Source organism: Aythya fuligula, chromosome Z (genome assembly GCF_009819795.1).
Source record: "Aythya fuligula isolate bAytFul2 chromosome Z, bAytFul2.pri, whole genome shotgun sequence".
Taxonomy (NCBI): Eukaryota; Metazoa; Chordata; class Aves; order Anseriformes; family Anatidae; genus Aythya; species Aythya fuligula.
The window spans coordinates 47,083,184-47,100,010 of NC_045593.1; the positions used below are offsets into that span (position 1 = coordinate 47,083,184).

At 34.8% G+C, this 16,827-nt stretch overlaps 1 protein-coding gene across 2 annotated transcripts in view; it reads right to left on the reverse strand.

Moving 5' to 3' along the window:
• The window catches only part of LOC116501013 (contactin-associated protein-like 4), a 217,461-nt gene extending 200,908 nt beyond the window's left edge, over positions 1-16,553 (reverse strand). For both annotated transcript variants that reach the window (XM_032206374.1, XM_032206373.1), the window contains exon 1: positions 16,288-16,553. In XM_032206374.1, the coding sequence (XP_032062265.1) occupies positions 16,288-16,372 (85 nt within the window). In that variant the 5' untranslated portion in view covers positions 16,373-16,553. The remainder of the gene's footprint in view (positions 1-16,287) is intronic.
• Between the last annotated feature and the right edge of the window lie 274 nt (positions 16,554-16,827).

Genomic DNA, 16,827 nt, shown 5'->3' on the forward strand with positions numbered 1-16,827 from the left:
TGATGTTACCTGTACCACAAACCACTTGCATAATCAGAAACCTGAGATGAAATCTGTAAAAAAAAAAGAGCTGCTGAGAGGTTTTTTTGATAGCTCATTATCAATGCAAAATAAATGAAGTCAATAAAGTGTCCAAAGTTCCATGACTCCACAGTATCTGCTTCTAACTATTGTAAAATATAATTAAGCTAGAAAGAATAGACAGAATCACAGAATCATGGAGTCACAGAAGGGTTTGGGTTGCTGGGGACCTTGAAATTCTATTTAGACCAACGTTCCTACCAAGGACAGGGACATCTTGTAAATTTGTGACTCCATTTTAGTGAGGATTAAAATGGAAATATTATTCTGTATGGGTTCCTTCTGGACAGTGTAAATGGAATCTATCAGTCTAACAAAGAAAACACCAATTGCCACTAGAAGTCTTAAACAAACAGACAAACAAACAAAAAAAGACACTTTCCTAACTTTCTTAATTGTCGTGACTGTCAATATCATTTATTGAAACAACCAATCTGCTTATAAAAAATGTCCATGAAGAAAGTGTCTAAAGTGCTACTGTTGTGTTTGTTGGTTTTACCCTGATGGGCAGCTGACCCACACCACAACAACTTTCTCACTCCCTCAAGGAAAAAAGGGGGAGAAAATATGATAGGAAGGGCACAAGGGTTGACATAAGGACAGGGAAATAATTTAATAATTATAGTCGTGGGCAAAATAGACTTGACATAGGGAAAGTAATATAGTTTATTGTCTACCACTAGAAGACTAGAACAGTGAGGAGTAAAAACAAACTAAAATCACCTTCTCCCCAGTCTACAATATTCTAACTACTCTACCCAACTGTCACTGGGGAATGGGGGATAGGTGCTGTGGTCAGTCTCTAATGCTTCATCTCTAACGCTCCTTTATGGTCACTCTCTTCCCTTGCTGCAATATGTGGTCCCTTCCATGATATACTGTCCTTCCCAAACAGACAACAGCTCTTCAGGAACTGCTTTCTTCATCACTTATCATCTTCTGACCATCAGTGGGTCCTTTTGGAGCCAGCTGGAACTGGCTCTTATCTAACATGGGGCAGCTTCCGGATTTTTCTCTCAGAAGCCAATTCTGCAGCTCCACTGCTATCAAACCCTTGCCATGTAAACATAATACAATTAGAGAAACAGGGTAATTACAAAGAAGCTTTCTATCATTTGGGAATGCATTGTTTGTAAGAGATATGAACTTAGCACATAGTACCTGAAGATACAATACTGAACATCCTCTCCCAAAAGGTGTGTGCAGTATGTTCTGTATTTCTGTATTTTCTACCTTTTTTTTTTTTTTTTCTATTAATATGTATATAAATTAACTATGAACTGACTCAGAACAACAACAGATCATTTTCCTTATCACCTTTAGGCAGATGCATTCATATCTGCATTCTTATCTGCAACTAAACATACTTGAGTGCTCTATAAATTCACATCTGTAATTACCCATGGACATCAATAATAAAACCATGTAAAAACTGAGCATGAAATAGAGGCCAAAGAGAGCACTTCAGTGTGAAGAACATTAATAAGATATAAACATGTGGTAGGCATTTCTTATAGAATAAATTTTAAAAATCATGTTTTATTATAAAGAAATAGAAAAAAAAAATCTTGAAGTCTTTTATATATATATATATATATTTGATTATTTATTTATTTATATATGCAAGTACAAAGTTAGGTGTATAATATCCAAAAGAATTCACTGTCATTACATAAGAAAATATCATAAGGTTTAAGGTTTAAGGTTTAAAGTATAAAATTATTTCCTCATTTTTTTTCCTCTTTTCTTTTTCTTCCTTTCCTTTCCTTTCCTTTCCTTTCCTTTCCTTTCCTTTCCTTTCCTTTCCTTTCCTTTCCTTTCCTTTCCTTTCCTTTCCTTTCCTTTCCTTTCCTTTCCTTTCCTTTCCTTTCCTTTCCTTTCCTTTCCTTTCCTTGCCTTGCCTTGCCTTGCCTTGCCTTGCCTTGCCTTGCCTTGCCTTGCCTTGCCTTGCCTTGCCTTGCCTTGCCTTGCCTTGCCTTGCCTTCCCCCTCTCCTCTCCTCTCCTCTCCTCTCCTCTCCTCTCCTCTCCTCTCCTCTCCTCTCCTCTCCTCTCCTCTCCTCTCCTCTCCTCTCCTCTCCTCTCCTCTCCTCTCCTCTCCTCTCCTCTCCCTCTCCTCTCCTCTCCTCTCCTCTCCTCTCCTCTCCTCTCCTCTCCTCTCCTCTCCTCTCCTCTCCTCTCCTCTCCTCTCCTCTCCTCTCCTCTCCTCTCCTCTCCTCTCCTCTCCTCTCCTCTCCTCTCCTCTCCTCTCCTCTCCTCTCCTCTCCTCTCCTCTCCTCTCCTCTCCTCTCCTCTCCTCTCCTCTCCTCTCCTCTCCTCTCCTCTCCTCTCCAAGATGGTAAATACACAGATTTAAATTAATATCTCTCCTAGAGGAAGGACCATGTTTGTTATAATCTAGCTGCATATTATGAAAGTATAAAATTTTCTAAGTAAACAAATGATGTCTTTCTTTTCTTCAAATATTGGGCCAGACAGGGTTATTTACTTTTAAATTTCTTTATAAAGCCTAGAAAAAACAGCTATGGAAATCTTTGTTCTGTCCATGTCAACATTCTAAATTTTGAACAGCAGTATTATATGTCAGTATGCTGGAAATTTAATTTTACCGTAACAGGGAGAAAGTCAGAAAGCCAGACATCTCAAGTGTAGTTAAAAAAAGAAAAAAAATATTCTCAAAGCTACACAAATACAGAATGAGTTTAACCACTGAGAAAAACATCACTTACTATTTTAAAGAAAGTTTCTTTTTAGTCTGAACCTTGTAGATATGTTAGAAATAACCCTTCCTCTCCTTCATGTCAAACTCCACTTTCTAATGCAGATGATCTTATAGTCTATGATCTGGTATATTATTTCTTCTTTTAGTGATATCTAAGTTATGGAAAAAAGTTACAATGAATTTTGAGAAGAAATTTCATAGAGTCTTAGTATTATAGTGTGGTTTATGTTGAACAGATCTTTAAGATTATCTAGTTGTCCCCTGCCCCCTCATGCCCATCCCCTGCACACCACCACCACCATGGGCAGGGACACCTTCCACTAGACTAGGTTTCTCAAAGACCCATCCAACTTGGCCTTGAACATTTCCAGGGATGGGGCATCCACAAATTCTTTGGGCAACCTCTTCCAGTGTGTCTCACCACCCTCTGAGTAAAGACTTTCTTCCTTATATTTAATATCTATCTATCTATCTATATGTAAATATATATATATATATTAAAGTAACCCCCCTTATCCTATCACTACAAACCATGATAAAAAGTCCCTCTTCATATTTCCTGTAGGCTTTATTTAGGTATTTGAAGGCTGCTAAAAGGTCCCTCCAGAGCCTTCTCTTCTCCAGGTTGAACAACCACAGTCACTCATTCTTCCTTCATAGGAGGGGTGCTCCAGCTCTCTGATCATCCTCATGACCCTCCTCTGTACTTTCTCTAACAGGTCCATGTCCTTTTTGTACTAGCAAACTCAGAGCTGAACACAGTACTCTAGGTGGGGTCTCATGAGATCACAATAGAAGGTGAAAATCACCTTCTTTGACCTGCTGCTCTTCGATGCAGCCCAGGATATGGTTGGCTTTCTGGGTTGCAAGCACACATTGCCAGCTCACTGATGCTTATCAACCAACAGCCCCAAGTCCTTCTGCTTAGAGCTGCTCTGAGTCAGTTCTCCACACACCCTGCATTTGTGCTTGGGATTGCACTGGCCCAGGTGCAGGATTTACACTTAGCCTTGTTGAACTTCATGAGGCTTGCACAGACAAGCCTCTCAAGCCTGTCCAGATCCCTCTGGATGGCATCCTTTCCCTCCGGCAAGTTGATGACACCAAGTAGCTTGATGAGTGGATTTAAGTTGGTTTTCATGTTCCAAATATTTTTAAACAGACTTTTGTTTTAGGTTCATATAAAAAGGTTTTGGTAATGGAAAATATTTTAGTAGTTTAACACCAATAAATAACCATGAATGACCATGCTAGTATCTCACTCCCCTAATTGACAGAACAGGGGGAGAAAATACAGTGGGGAAAACCTACATCATCACTCTTTTCCCTTAATTTAGCATGGGCTCTATCCCATGGGATGCAGTCCTTCCTGAATTAATCCTACATGGGCTTCTCCACAAGATGCAGCATAGATACCTAATCCATCATTGTATGCTATGGGTTGCAGAGGGACAGCCTTCTCCATCATAGTCATCTCCATAGACCACTGGGGAGCTTCTTCTCTGGTGCCAGGGCCACTTCCTTTCCCTTCTTCACTGACATTGGTGTCTGCAGGGCTGTTTCTCTCACATTTTCTCACTCCTTTCTCTCCCAGCTACTACCGTACTGTTCTTTTACCATTTCTTAAATGTGGTATCATGAAGGCACAACCAGCATCACTGATGAGCTCAGCTTTGTACAGAAGTAGATCCCTTCTTAAGTCACCTGGAACTGGCTATTACCTAATGTGGGGCAGATTCTGGACTCTCCTCTCAGACCACCCCTGCAGCACTCCTGCTACCAAAACATTTAAAGGAGGCTATAACAATCAACACAGTGAGTATTTGTCACCCACTACTATTTACCAGTAATTTACCTGGTTACTATGACAGACTGCAGTTTAAGAAACACATAGAATCTTACAGTATTCTGATCTGAAAAAGCATTTTGCACTTTTATTTATTTATTTATTTATTTATTTTATATGCCTGTGTATATATATATATATATATATATATATATATATATATATTTATTATTATTTCTGGCTGAAACTGTCCACAATTACAAGTGTAGTTTTAACATAGTCACATAAGTGGGGTTCCAAAGGAATGTTCCAAATAGAATTTCACAGTCCTTAGGAATTCCTTCTTCATCAACTTTTTTTTTTTTTTTTTTTTTTTTTTTTTTCCTGCACATAGCTCTATACTAACAAATGACAGGGATGAAATACAAGGGTCATAGGTACATTCCAATGTTCTCCTAAGGCTGGGTCTCCCAGGTTTAAGATTATTTTGTGTTAGAGTCCAAATAGAATACCTGAGAAAAGGAGGCATAAACAATTTTAGATGTTATCCAAATGTTCTATATTAATTAAAATATTATCTGTAATGTATATAATTAAATATATATAGAATCAGTAAATGATATTACCTTTGCTACTGTAAAATGGTACAGGTATGAAAGATAAATCTCCCCCAAATATATACATATATATTTATCTCCTTTTAAGGTGTTAAACCACTTAACCAGACATATGCAAATAGCTATCAAAGTGAACGTGAATTCAAACATCATATTCAGTGTTTCCTAAGGAAGTCATAGTGATCTATTATGATATCAATTCATTGACACTAGCCCACCAGCAGATTTTTAAATCAAGTTTTTCGTTCCTGAGTGTTCTAGTATGCACAACCACACACTGAAACATGACATAATTTAATTCCACTCAACATACATTTTCAGCACCTTCGTCAGTACCTTAGAAACAAATCCACTGAGATATTGTCAAAATATATTAGATACATCAAAACAAGAACTGTCCCCTTCATTATCTCCATCCCACATATACACTTTACTAGAGGTGTGTGTTAGATCAGGGAATTCTTTCTGAAAATTTCTCAATTTATCCATATATCAAATATCTACTAAGAATACAATACATTGCTCCAAGAAAAACTGTAATGTGAAATTTGTAACTAGAAGCTGCACAATCTTTGTCATTTTAGATTTGATTTTTTTTTTTTTCCTTTCTGCAGATATGACACAAGATGGTGGGAAAAAAAAAAAAAAAAAAAAAAAAAAAAAGCTAATTTTCTACTGTAGTATCATAAGTTCCTAAGTATAACAGAACTTAATTTCAGCAAACATATGAATCATTCTCTTACCCAGAGTTCAAAATTTAGGTCAGTCTAATTGGATATTTAAATATCTAGGAAGCTAGCAAATAGATGCAGACATTTTATAAAGGATTCAATAAATAAAAACCCTTCATTGCAGATAGTGCAAAAATATACATATTGGTCCTTATATATAATCACTTTTTACCCAGTCTCTGTCTCTTTTTTTTTTTTTTTTAACTTTGTGGAAGGAAGGAAGGAAGGAAGGAAGGAAGGAAGGAAGGAAGGAAGGAAGGAAGGAAGGAAGGAAGGAAGGAAGGAAGGAAGGAAAATCCAAACAAAGATTTCATAGCTGACTCATGTCTCATTTAGTCAATTCTGTACTTCATTTTACTTAATTATTTATTTTTGATACAATGGTCAGAATAACATTTTTCACAGAGTATACCATGAGTAAAATTCTGCCTTTTTCCTTTTCCTTTGACACATTTATCATTGTCATACAAACCTTTCAAAAATACATTAAGAAATGAGACTACAATGAAACTACTTATATTTATTTTTTTGTCAGCTGGGACAAATGTATAATTCTATTTTGTTACGGAACTCTGTATCTGAATCCTCCAAACAAAGCAAAACTAAAAGACTTGTGCATGGAAAAGAGATAGAGACCAGTTATATTCAAACTATTCAACATGTTATCAATGAATGAATAGTCATCTCATTTCTTCTAAAGTTTTTATTTAATATTTGTTTAGGTAAAACTCCCATTGATTTCCCTAGGAGCTCTGGTTGAATAAAGACATTGAAATTTATTGTTGTTTTTAATTGTTTTATTTATTATTAAAATTATGGAGATTATTCTGGGAGTTATTGAAAAACACCTGAAGGACAAAGCAGTTACTGGTCAGAGCTAGCATGGGATCACTAGGGAATGGTCATATCTAACAAACTTGATTTCCTTCTAAAACAAGATCACCCCGTTAGTTGACTAAAAGAAGTTAGTCGATGACATTGTTCTGGACTTCAGTAAAGCTTCCAATACTGTCTCTCACAGTATCCTTCCAGACAAAATGACCAGAATACAGTTAGATGAAAGCATAATAAGGTGGGTGAACCATTAGCTAATTAGTTAGGCTCAGATGTTTCTTGTAAGTAGGGTTACAACAGGCTGTCGACCTGTCACTAGTAGGGTTCCTCAGATATCTGGTTTAGGACCAGTCCTCTTTAGTGTTTTCATAAAAAAAAAATTTGGATGAAGGACTTGAATGTTTTTTTGAGCAAGCTCATGCATGATACCAAATTGGGTGGAGCTGTTGGTCAGAGGTCAGTCATCAAAGGTGGTGAGGCCTTGCAGAGGTATCTTGACAAATTAGACAGCTGGGCAATCACCAACAGCATGAAGTTTAACAAGAGCAAGTGCCAGATTCTGCACCTGGGAAGGGGCAACTGCAGTTAAATGTATAGACTGGAGGACAAGATGCTGGAGATCAGCCCCTACACAAAGCTATTTAGGGGTTTTGATCAACAGCAAGCTGAACACGAGCCAATAGAGTTCATTGGTAGCCAGGAGGGCCAACCACATCATGGGGTGCATTGTCAGCCAATCAAAGGAAGCGATTGTCCTGCTGATGTGGCCTCACCTTGAGTACTGTGTGCAGTTTTGGGTGCCACAGTATAAGAAAGATATAAAGCTTTTAAAGGTTGTCCAAATGAGGACAATAAAGATGGCAAATGGTCTAGAGGGGAAGATGTATGAGAAGCAGCTAAAATCACTTGGATAGTTCAGCGTGGAAAAGAGGAGGCTGAGGTATGTCCTCATTGCAGTCTACAACTTCTTCATGAGGAAGAAGTGTAGAGTCAAATGTTGATCCCTTCTCTGGTGACGAGTAATAGGACCTGAGGGAACAGATTGAAGCTGTGACAGGGAAGGGTTGGGCTGGATATCAGGAAAAAGTTTTTCACCAAGAAGTTGTTCAGGCACTGGAACAGGCTCCCCATGGCACACAGCCTGCAGGAGTTCAAGAAGCATTTGAACAATGTTCTCAGATACCTCCAATTTATTTATTTATTGGAGGGTGGTCCTTTGGGCACCCAGAAGTTGGAATTGATGATCCTTGTGAGTCCCTTACAACTTGGATATTCTATGATAGATATATGATAGATATAATAACAAAATCCTATGTGCCAAATAGTCTTTTTTTTTTTTTTTTTTTTTTTTTTTTCTTAATAACAAGGTAAAACAAAACAAAACAAATGGTATTAAAGTTACACTATTATTACAAAACTATTTCAAACTAGACAGGTGCATAGGTAGTGGTGTTCGAGAAACAACACTTAGAGACACAGTTTGTTGCGTTGGAGTATAAAAGGTTTTCCTATCTTCTCTAGTAAGAGCCTATAACTGTCATTACATGCTGGTCGGTAAAAAAAAAAAAAAAAAAAAAAAAAGTTTTCAAATAAAAACAACAAGATACTTTTATCTGTTTTATCACTGTTATCTAGACTCACAGTCATAACTAGTGATAAGACAAATTCTACACTGCAAAGTGTCTTATACTAGAAAACTAACATTCCATGAATTATTTTTTTTTCTTCTATCTTTTGCATGAATTCTTTACTACTATATTCTCTCCACATACTATAAAGGGACTTAACTACCTCAGAGGCAGACATCCAGGTTTCAGGTCTTTAATTTTAGACAGATATATATATATATATTTTTCCCTCTCTAGAAACCATTTGAGTTCATCACATTGTCCAAGAGTAAGACCAATTTGTTAATTTATAAAGCAGTAAAAAATCAGGAAAAATTTACATTCTGCATCTCCTTCTAGTTACTTTTCAATGAAAATATCTTCCAGATTCTAATTAGTATTTTCTTATTATTGCTGTATAATTTTAAACATCATATGCCCTCCCCATAATTTGTAATATTGGGAAAAGAAATGTCCCCTGTCCTCTCTTCAAAACTTTCAGATGATTACAGAATATCTATGTTGAGTATATCCAATCTAATATAGCAGAACATAAAGCACAGTGCTGCAGGTGAATTAACCAGAGTCTTCCTATAAGGAGGGTGCCTTCTTCTTGGTGCCTGCTTGCAGCACTTTTTTTATATTGCACATCACTCTCTGAAAATTTTACTCTCACTATCTTGTTCAAAATCTCTGCCCCAGACCTGGAACAACCACCTCTTCTATTTGCTGTACTAGTAAGGTTCTTTATTAGTTTACACATCATATAAATCATGATATTTTTTCCCTCTTGTTTAACTACATTTTTCATGACAATTTTGTTTGCTTGTTTTGTTTTGCTTAGAACATGTTAAGCAGACACAGCTGGGAATTAGTGGAGGACAAACTTTAAATATACTGGGCAAAAAAAAAGATCTTTATAAAATCACATTTTTAAGAACAATTATGTTTTGGGAAAAATTTCTATTTGAATTTAAAATTAGGCACATCAAACCCTTAAAAGAGCAAGATCTACTTCAGTTAACATCTGAATAAAGAATGATATTAAGTAATAAAAATAAATTCAAATATTTCATCATGATGTTTCTAATCTAAATTTCCCTCAAGACCACATACGTAATTATGTTAATTACTAAAAGTTTGTTATAGAAGCAAATAGGTACTCTACCAACAAGGAATAAGCAGTAACTTATTTTGAACACTATCAAGGAAGAAGATATAATTAATAAAAAAGTAACTAGACCTAACACATAAATTTCCTAAAAATGTTTTATTTGTTTATATGTTTGTTATATCAATCTTTTGTGATTTAAAACCTTAGACATAGGTGTTTTGTATGTCTGTTTTTGAATAGTCTGTTGAGAAGTATGTTTAAGTATTTTTTCTGTAGGTACTAATTTTAATCTGTTCAAAATGTAAAACGTTTTCAAGTTTTCAATCACTTTTAAAAATTATTTAATTGAAAATATGCCATAAGTAGTACATAAACAAATTTTTTTTCTTCTATGCCATATCATATTTTGCTTACTAAAAATTGCATAGAAATTTGTAATAAACACTGGTGAATCTGAAAAGAAAATCAAAACAAGACACCGAATATCTTCATTTCACAGTTTTAATTGAAGACTGGTGGTATAGGCTTTGACTGATGGAGGGAGACCTATAGAGTATTCCTTTGACAAATATTAATCTGTAATGTTATACTGCTACATTCATAAAACAAACACAATAGATCATTAAGCATTAATAAGTACATAAATGTAAACCATCACAAAGATAAAAGTTCTAGTAACCAAAATCACTTATACATTAACATTCCATCATTTTTTACAAAAATGAATCAAAACAGAGCCATTTTTATAATCACAACATATATATATATATATATTATAAATTCTATTTTTAAGGCATATTGAAGCAGCTTTTGTTATGACAGGAAAGTAATAAATGGTATTGCATGGAAACATACATTTCTTTTTCATTTTTAACCTAGAAATCATGCACAGGCCTAGCCTGTAAAAATTTAAGTTGCAAGTTACACACACTGTAAAAATATTTTACAATAAAGAACTATCAAATATATCTCCCTTTTTTTTTTTTTTTTTTTTTTTTTACTTATATTTAACAGAGAAAAGAAAAAAGAAAAGGGAAAATAAAATACTACTAATAAAAAGGTAATAGAAATTAAAAAGAACATAAAAAAGGGCAGGGCAGGGCAGGCAGGGCAGGGCAGGGCAGGGCAGGGCAGGGCAGGGCAGGGCAGGGAAGGGAAGGGAAGGGAAGGGAAGGGAAGGGAAGGGAAGGGAAGGGAAGGGAAGGGAAGGGAAGGGAAGGGAAGGGAAGGGAAGGGAAGGGAAGGGAAGGGAAGGGAAGGGAAGGGAAGGGAAGGCAAAAGTGCAAGCAATTGTACAAAAATACCAAAGCACAAAATTATCACTGTTGTTTTACTTTCCTTTCCTCTTTATGACATAACTGAAAACTGAGAAGCAAGAGAAAAAAAAATCACTTTACACTACAGAACCTCTTAAAGAAGTCAATGTATACTTCTGGAGTCACTTACAGACATGACTAGTTTTAAAAGTTAGTATTTCTTTATGTTGTTGATGTCCCATCATTGGACCTGTTTAAGTCCAGGTTGGATGGGGCTTTGAGAAACCCAATCTAGTGGAAGATTTCCCTGCTCATGGGAAAACCCCAAATATTCAGTGGTTCTGTGATTCTATTATATAAACTAGAAAGCTGTCTAGTGTGTTCCAGGACATTTGAGCCCTTTGAATGGTCTCACTGCTCCACCCTCTGCTATAATCAGAAATGTTGTTAGCAACTAAAAAAGAACAAACACAAAAAAAGTACTGAGAAACTTTCCCACAAAAGAGAACTCTAACCTTTTAATATATTTCACAATAAACTTGCAAGCTTGCAAGTAGCACCAAAGTGAAGGTTCATTTCTGGAGGAAAAGACAGCCAATATTCAAAACATGGAATATTTCTCCGGCATCCAAGAGTTCTTTTTATTTCTTTATTTATTTGGGGGGGGGGGGGGGGGGGGAGGGGAGGGGGGGGGAGGGGGGAGAGAAGGGGAGAGAGTGGGGAGGGTGGAAGGGCTGGGAGAAAGATTTGACCTATTTTTTTCCAGATGAAGGTTTTAGAATATACATTTTTTTTAGCTTGCCCAAGTTTTTTTCATAAAATGAACTGATGAAGTTGCAGATATATCAGATGAGAAACACATATATGTAGCATGTCATTTTCTACTGCTACATAGACATATTCAAAAACATATTACTAAACTTGAGCATTTATACTCATATAAAATGATAGAAATATGCATTATTTTGTGAAACATGGGAAATTGAATACAACGCTTTAGTTAAAGTTGGTCTTTCTTGATGAATGTTGATACATGCTTACACGTGAAAAAAGAAAGCAGAATGGCAAATACAGTATTATCAAGATCTGAATAAGTTAGTTATTATTCTGAACCCCTTAATGTTTAACAGTACTTGAACTAAAACACATTAGATAATAACATATGATGCAAAAGCTATTACTATCACTGATAATTTCACATATAACATTCTGCTTATTTATTTATTTATTTATTTTAATTGATTCTATCCTTATTTGAGGATGTCATTACTTGTCTGTTACCATCCATCAATCACGACCAGATTTTCTCCATCCATTCCACTGACTGAGCTCAGATGTTTGTGGGAATTTGAGAACCTAAAGCAATGGTATGTGAAGTGTTGATTACACTCCATTTAATCGACCCAACACCTTCCTGTGAATTCTTAACCTTGAAAGTCTGAAACAAATTTTGATAGATGTTTCCATTGGCATTGTTTTCAATATAATGTTGATACAAGCTTTAGTATAGTTACTATACTAAAAACATTCAAAATATACCAGAGACATCTCTAATTCATGTAAATAACAGCCCAGATGTGGCCTGCTCTCTGATAGGATCTCCATTGCTATCTCAGAGATGAAATAGTGAATAATAAACATAAGATACATAGTAATGAGGCTAAATGAGAATTAATAACATTTCTATTTTCTCCTCCTCTACATTTCACTTCAACTAGAGGTAAAAGAATTTCAATTTAATTTAAGTTGTTCCTGAGAAACAACATTTTTGTATATTTTAAATGCAATTTCATGAAGTTGTTAAAATAGAAAGAGTACTTTTCAGCACTGATGACTTACGTCCAAACAAAATTCAAAACATTTTCTAAATTACATCGCAATACTTTTCTTGTAGTAAGTAAACATCTTCACTGGTGATATTACTTGTACAGTGACTTGCATATGATAATATTATGAACATATATGATTGTGGACCCCTCTATATGAAAATCTCACTATCATTAACAGTCATTCTTTGCTGGACTTAGAGGAAGCCTTTAGCAAGAAGTCCGGCATATAGTAACAATGATGATGGTGATGACAATGATGATAATAATAAATTGTTAATAAAAATAATAATAAACATTTTGGGGTTCATAAAAATACAGTCTTTGAAGTAAAAATATGGAAATCTGAATTGAGAAAATAGAAGGTTTTGTAAAACTGAATAGTTTTACAAAGGGAAGTATAAAGAAGTGAGAATTTACATGGAAAGTCACTAATGTTTTGTTTTTAATTCCATTTACAAAATTGACATTAATAATTTTTAGTCTGTTGAGTCAATATGTGTAGAGGGTTTTATCATATTTCATGCAATATTTGAGGTTTAGAGAGTTTACAGGGAAAAAGGAAAAAAAAAAAGTTTAAAGAAGTTATGATTTAATACCTCATTTAAAACTATTTAAAACTCACTTTTGACCTTACACACTTTCCTGTTCACAGATGTGTATTTCAAACTTCTCAATGTTTTGGGAGTGTAATTCTTTATGAGGAAGAAAACAAAGGAAGAAGATATCAAGGAGAAGCATTACTATAGAACATTTACAAGATTTGGTTTTCCAGCAGCAATTATTACCTCTTTTGGTAGGAAAAGTTATAATTATGTTTTCAAAATGATAAAGAAAAAAAAAAATCATATTAACTCTCATTTTATAGATGATGTGGATGATGTGTCTGTCATCTTCAAAATACCTAAAAATGCAACAATCATTTATTGAAAGAAGGAATCCTAAGTTTTCTTTAACACAGAAATAACTCTGAATATGTGAATATTTGGTCCAATTTTACTTTACAGAATTGACTTAGTTACTTTGGTCTTCATATATTTTATATATTTTCTTTATATCTGTTAGCCAAAGAAAGACGAAGTATTCATGATCTGGTATTAAAAAACAAACACAAAATTAAAGGAAATGGAGTTGATTACTTTAGAGGAAGAAAAAAAAAAGTATCTTATTTACTTTGATGATTGACAATCCACTATCCATGAAAATTCATGCAAGGAAACTGAATTTTACATGCTTTCATAAACATCTTTGAATATATTAATGTCTATAATAGATCTACTGAAAGTGATTTCAACTCCTGATTAACTTCTTAAGAAGAAAAGATTAAAGTTCAAATGAATATATAATGGCTGCTACATGTATTGGCTATAATCATTAGTTATGAAAAAGTTTTCTCCTGAGATTATTCTGTGAAATCTAATGCACTAAGTTCACATGTTGATACATGAGATGGAAACTGTCACTTTTAAAATAAACTAATTCTTCCAGTGAAAGGTTTATTTCCAAAATAATATATAATATAATATAATATAATATAATATAATATAATATAATATAATATAATATAATATAATATAATATAATATAATATAATAATATAATATAATGTAATATAATATAATATAATATAATATAATATAATATAATATAACATGATATGATATATGTTTACATGTATAAAAATTTTGTTTGTTTGTTTGTTTTGTGTGTGTGGTGGTTATTTATTTATTTATTTATTTATTTATTTATTTATTTATTTATTTATTTATTTATCCCAGGTTAGATACTGGAATGGAGAAAGACACTAGTTTGGCCAAGCTTTCTTTTGTTCAGATGTTAACATTCATTCCTTTTTAATCCAATTTCACATTTCTACAATCAGTTTTATTTCCTGTAGAACGGGTAGAGTTCTTCCTTTCTCAGTTCAAGTGAATGTTTTGACATAGTAGCTGGGATACATTCATAAATAAAATAACAAATCATTTATAAATATTAGCTGAAGTGTGAAAAATCTATTAATTCAGGTCACTCATTTTATACTGCATTTGAGTTTGGCTGATTTTGGTAAGTATTTGAAAGCCAAAAATAAATGTTTTTCATACCAGATTTATTTTATGCTTCGTAATTCTGCGTTGAGAGTAAGCAGTTTGAGTCTTTTCCTCAAATCTTGTTTCCTAAATTGTAAGAGTGACCCCTAGTGTTTTACTGCTTTGCTGTATGCTGCAAGTCTTTTTTTTTTTTTTTTTTTCGCAACGGTTTTAATATACCTCCTTGTAATCGACTGATTTAGCTTTGTGCATACTGCCAAATGCTATTAATGTGCAATTCAATTATCATGGTCCTGTGAAAATGGATGTATTCATAAACTGTACAATGCAGAATGATGAAGAGAATTAAAGCTGTGGCTGGATTGCAGAAGGGTGTTTAACAAGAGGAACTTAGTATTCATGTTTAGGGCTACTCTATGCACTTGAGTATCAAATGAGATATCATTACTGAATGACAGCACAAGATCATTTTTGTGCTGCAGTGTGAACTTCTGGCTCATGGGAGCATGCTTGGTTTACAAACCATCCTTATGCAAAACCCTAGTCTATAGACCCACACAGCACTTCAAACTTCTCTGCCAATGTTCCAATGTTTCCAAGGAGCTGCCCCTGCCACTGGTCTGTAAGGTTATTCCTGAACATTCCTCGTTGCTTTGGCATTCACTTTCTTTCCATACAGATATTGCTTCTACCCTCACCATCCCTGTGATTCCTAGCCAGTGCCTTAAAAGGAAGGAAAGAAAATATGCTCAGTTCAGATAATGAGCATCTGGTATTTAAGCAACTGTTATACCACATGTATGCAGAATTAAATCCTTCAGAATGTTTATGCTGAATCAAAAGGAACAAGTACATCTCAAAACAATTACTGAATGAGAAAAAGTCTTAAAATTAATTTCCTTGTAAGTTATTTTTCTTTTTTTTTAGATTTAAGGATGATTAATGTAATTCAACACTGAAACCAGAGGTATTTAGGATATATATCAGATTTTTGTCCTAGAGGGCAGATTCTCTTTAAAACTATAATCACTGTCTTTATTTTGTAATACCACCCTACTGGCTAACTATGATTTGCTCATTTTTTAAAAACTTTCTGATGGAACGGATAGCATAGTCTTTTTTAGCCATGAATATACAATACTCCCTATGCAAGAAATGCAGAACCCATAAAGTCTCGTTATCTGCATTTTTCATTGTTATATTTGTATTGATGTTGAACTGCATTATAATGTCAATCAGAATTATCTGAGTGCTAGCTTAATTCAGGAGATGCAGATACCAGCTTTCAAAATTATAAATTGCTAAAAAACAAGCTGATGCATTACACAATAGAGATCTGCCAGTAATTTCCATGTAAGACATAATTCCTTAGAAAAAGCTGCAATTATAAACAGAAAACAAAAATGCAAATGGGTCTGAACACATATCTCTATGTAAAATGCTTTCAGATACTCTCAGAATGTAAGGTTTATAAACAGTGTTCTGTACCTAGACACAATGAAAATCCATAGAAGGATTTTATAATATTTTCAGCCTAGTAACTTGCAGGCATGATTTCAAAACAATAAACATAATCCCCCCAAAATGTTTATTCTAAATGTAAATAAAATATCCTGGAAGTTTTCAAAACACCCTGTATTGAGTTTTAAATCATATATAGTACTTACATTTATTCCCTGCCACTACCATGTTCCAGTTACGAACAGATATGAGAAACAGCAGCTTCAGGAAGATCTCAGTGACAGAATCCATGTTCACATTCACTAAGGCATCCAAAAGAACCAGAGTATTAGGAAACAGCTGCTCTGTAGTTCAGTCTTATTCTTGCCTCTTCTTCTCACTGCCTCCCTCTCTGTCTCTCTTCTCGCAGTGCTTTCCAGCAGGCAGACACCTCAATCAAACGCACTCGGCGTCTCCTCATACATGAATACACACCTCCAAATTTGTTCCCCCCCCCCCCCCCCCCCCCCCCAACCACCACCACCACCACAGCAGCAGCAATCCCCGAAGAGCAGCAAGAATCTCTCCTCCAGTTTCACAGAATCATTCAGCGATAAACAGCCAGGCTACCCTGCGCAGCTCGCTTTCAGGGGCTGCACGCTCACAACGCGTCCTGGACACCCCTTGTGGTGACAGGTAGGAAATGTGAAGCTCTGACGAAAGCCAGACAATAAAACAGAGCAACCAGCACATGAGCACTAAGACAA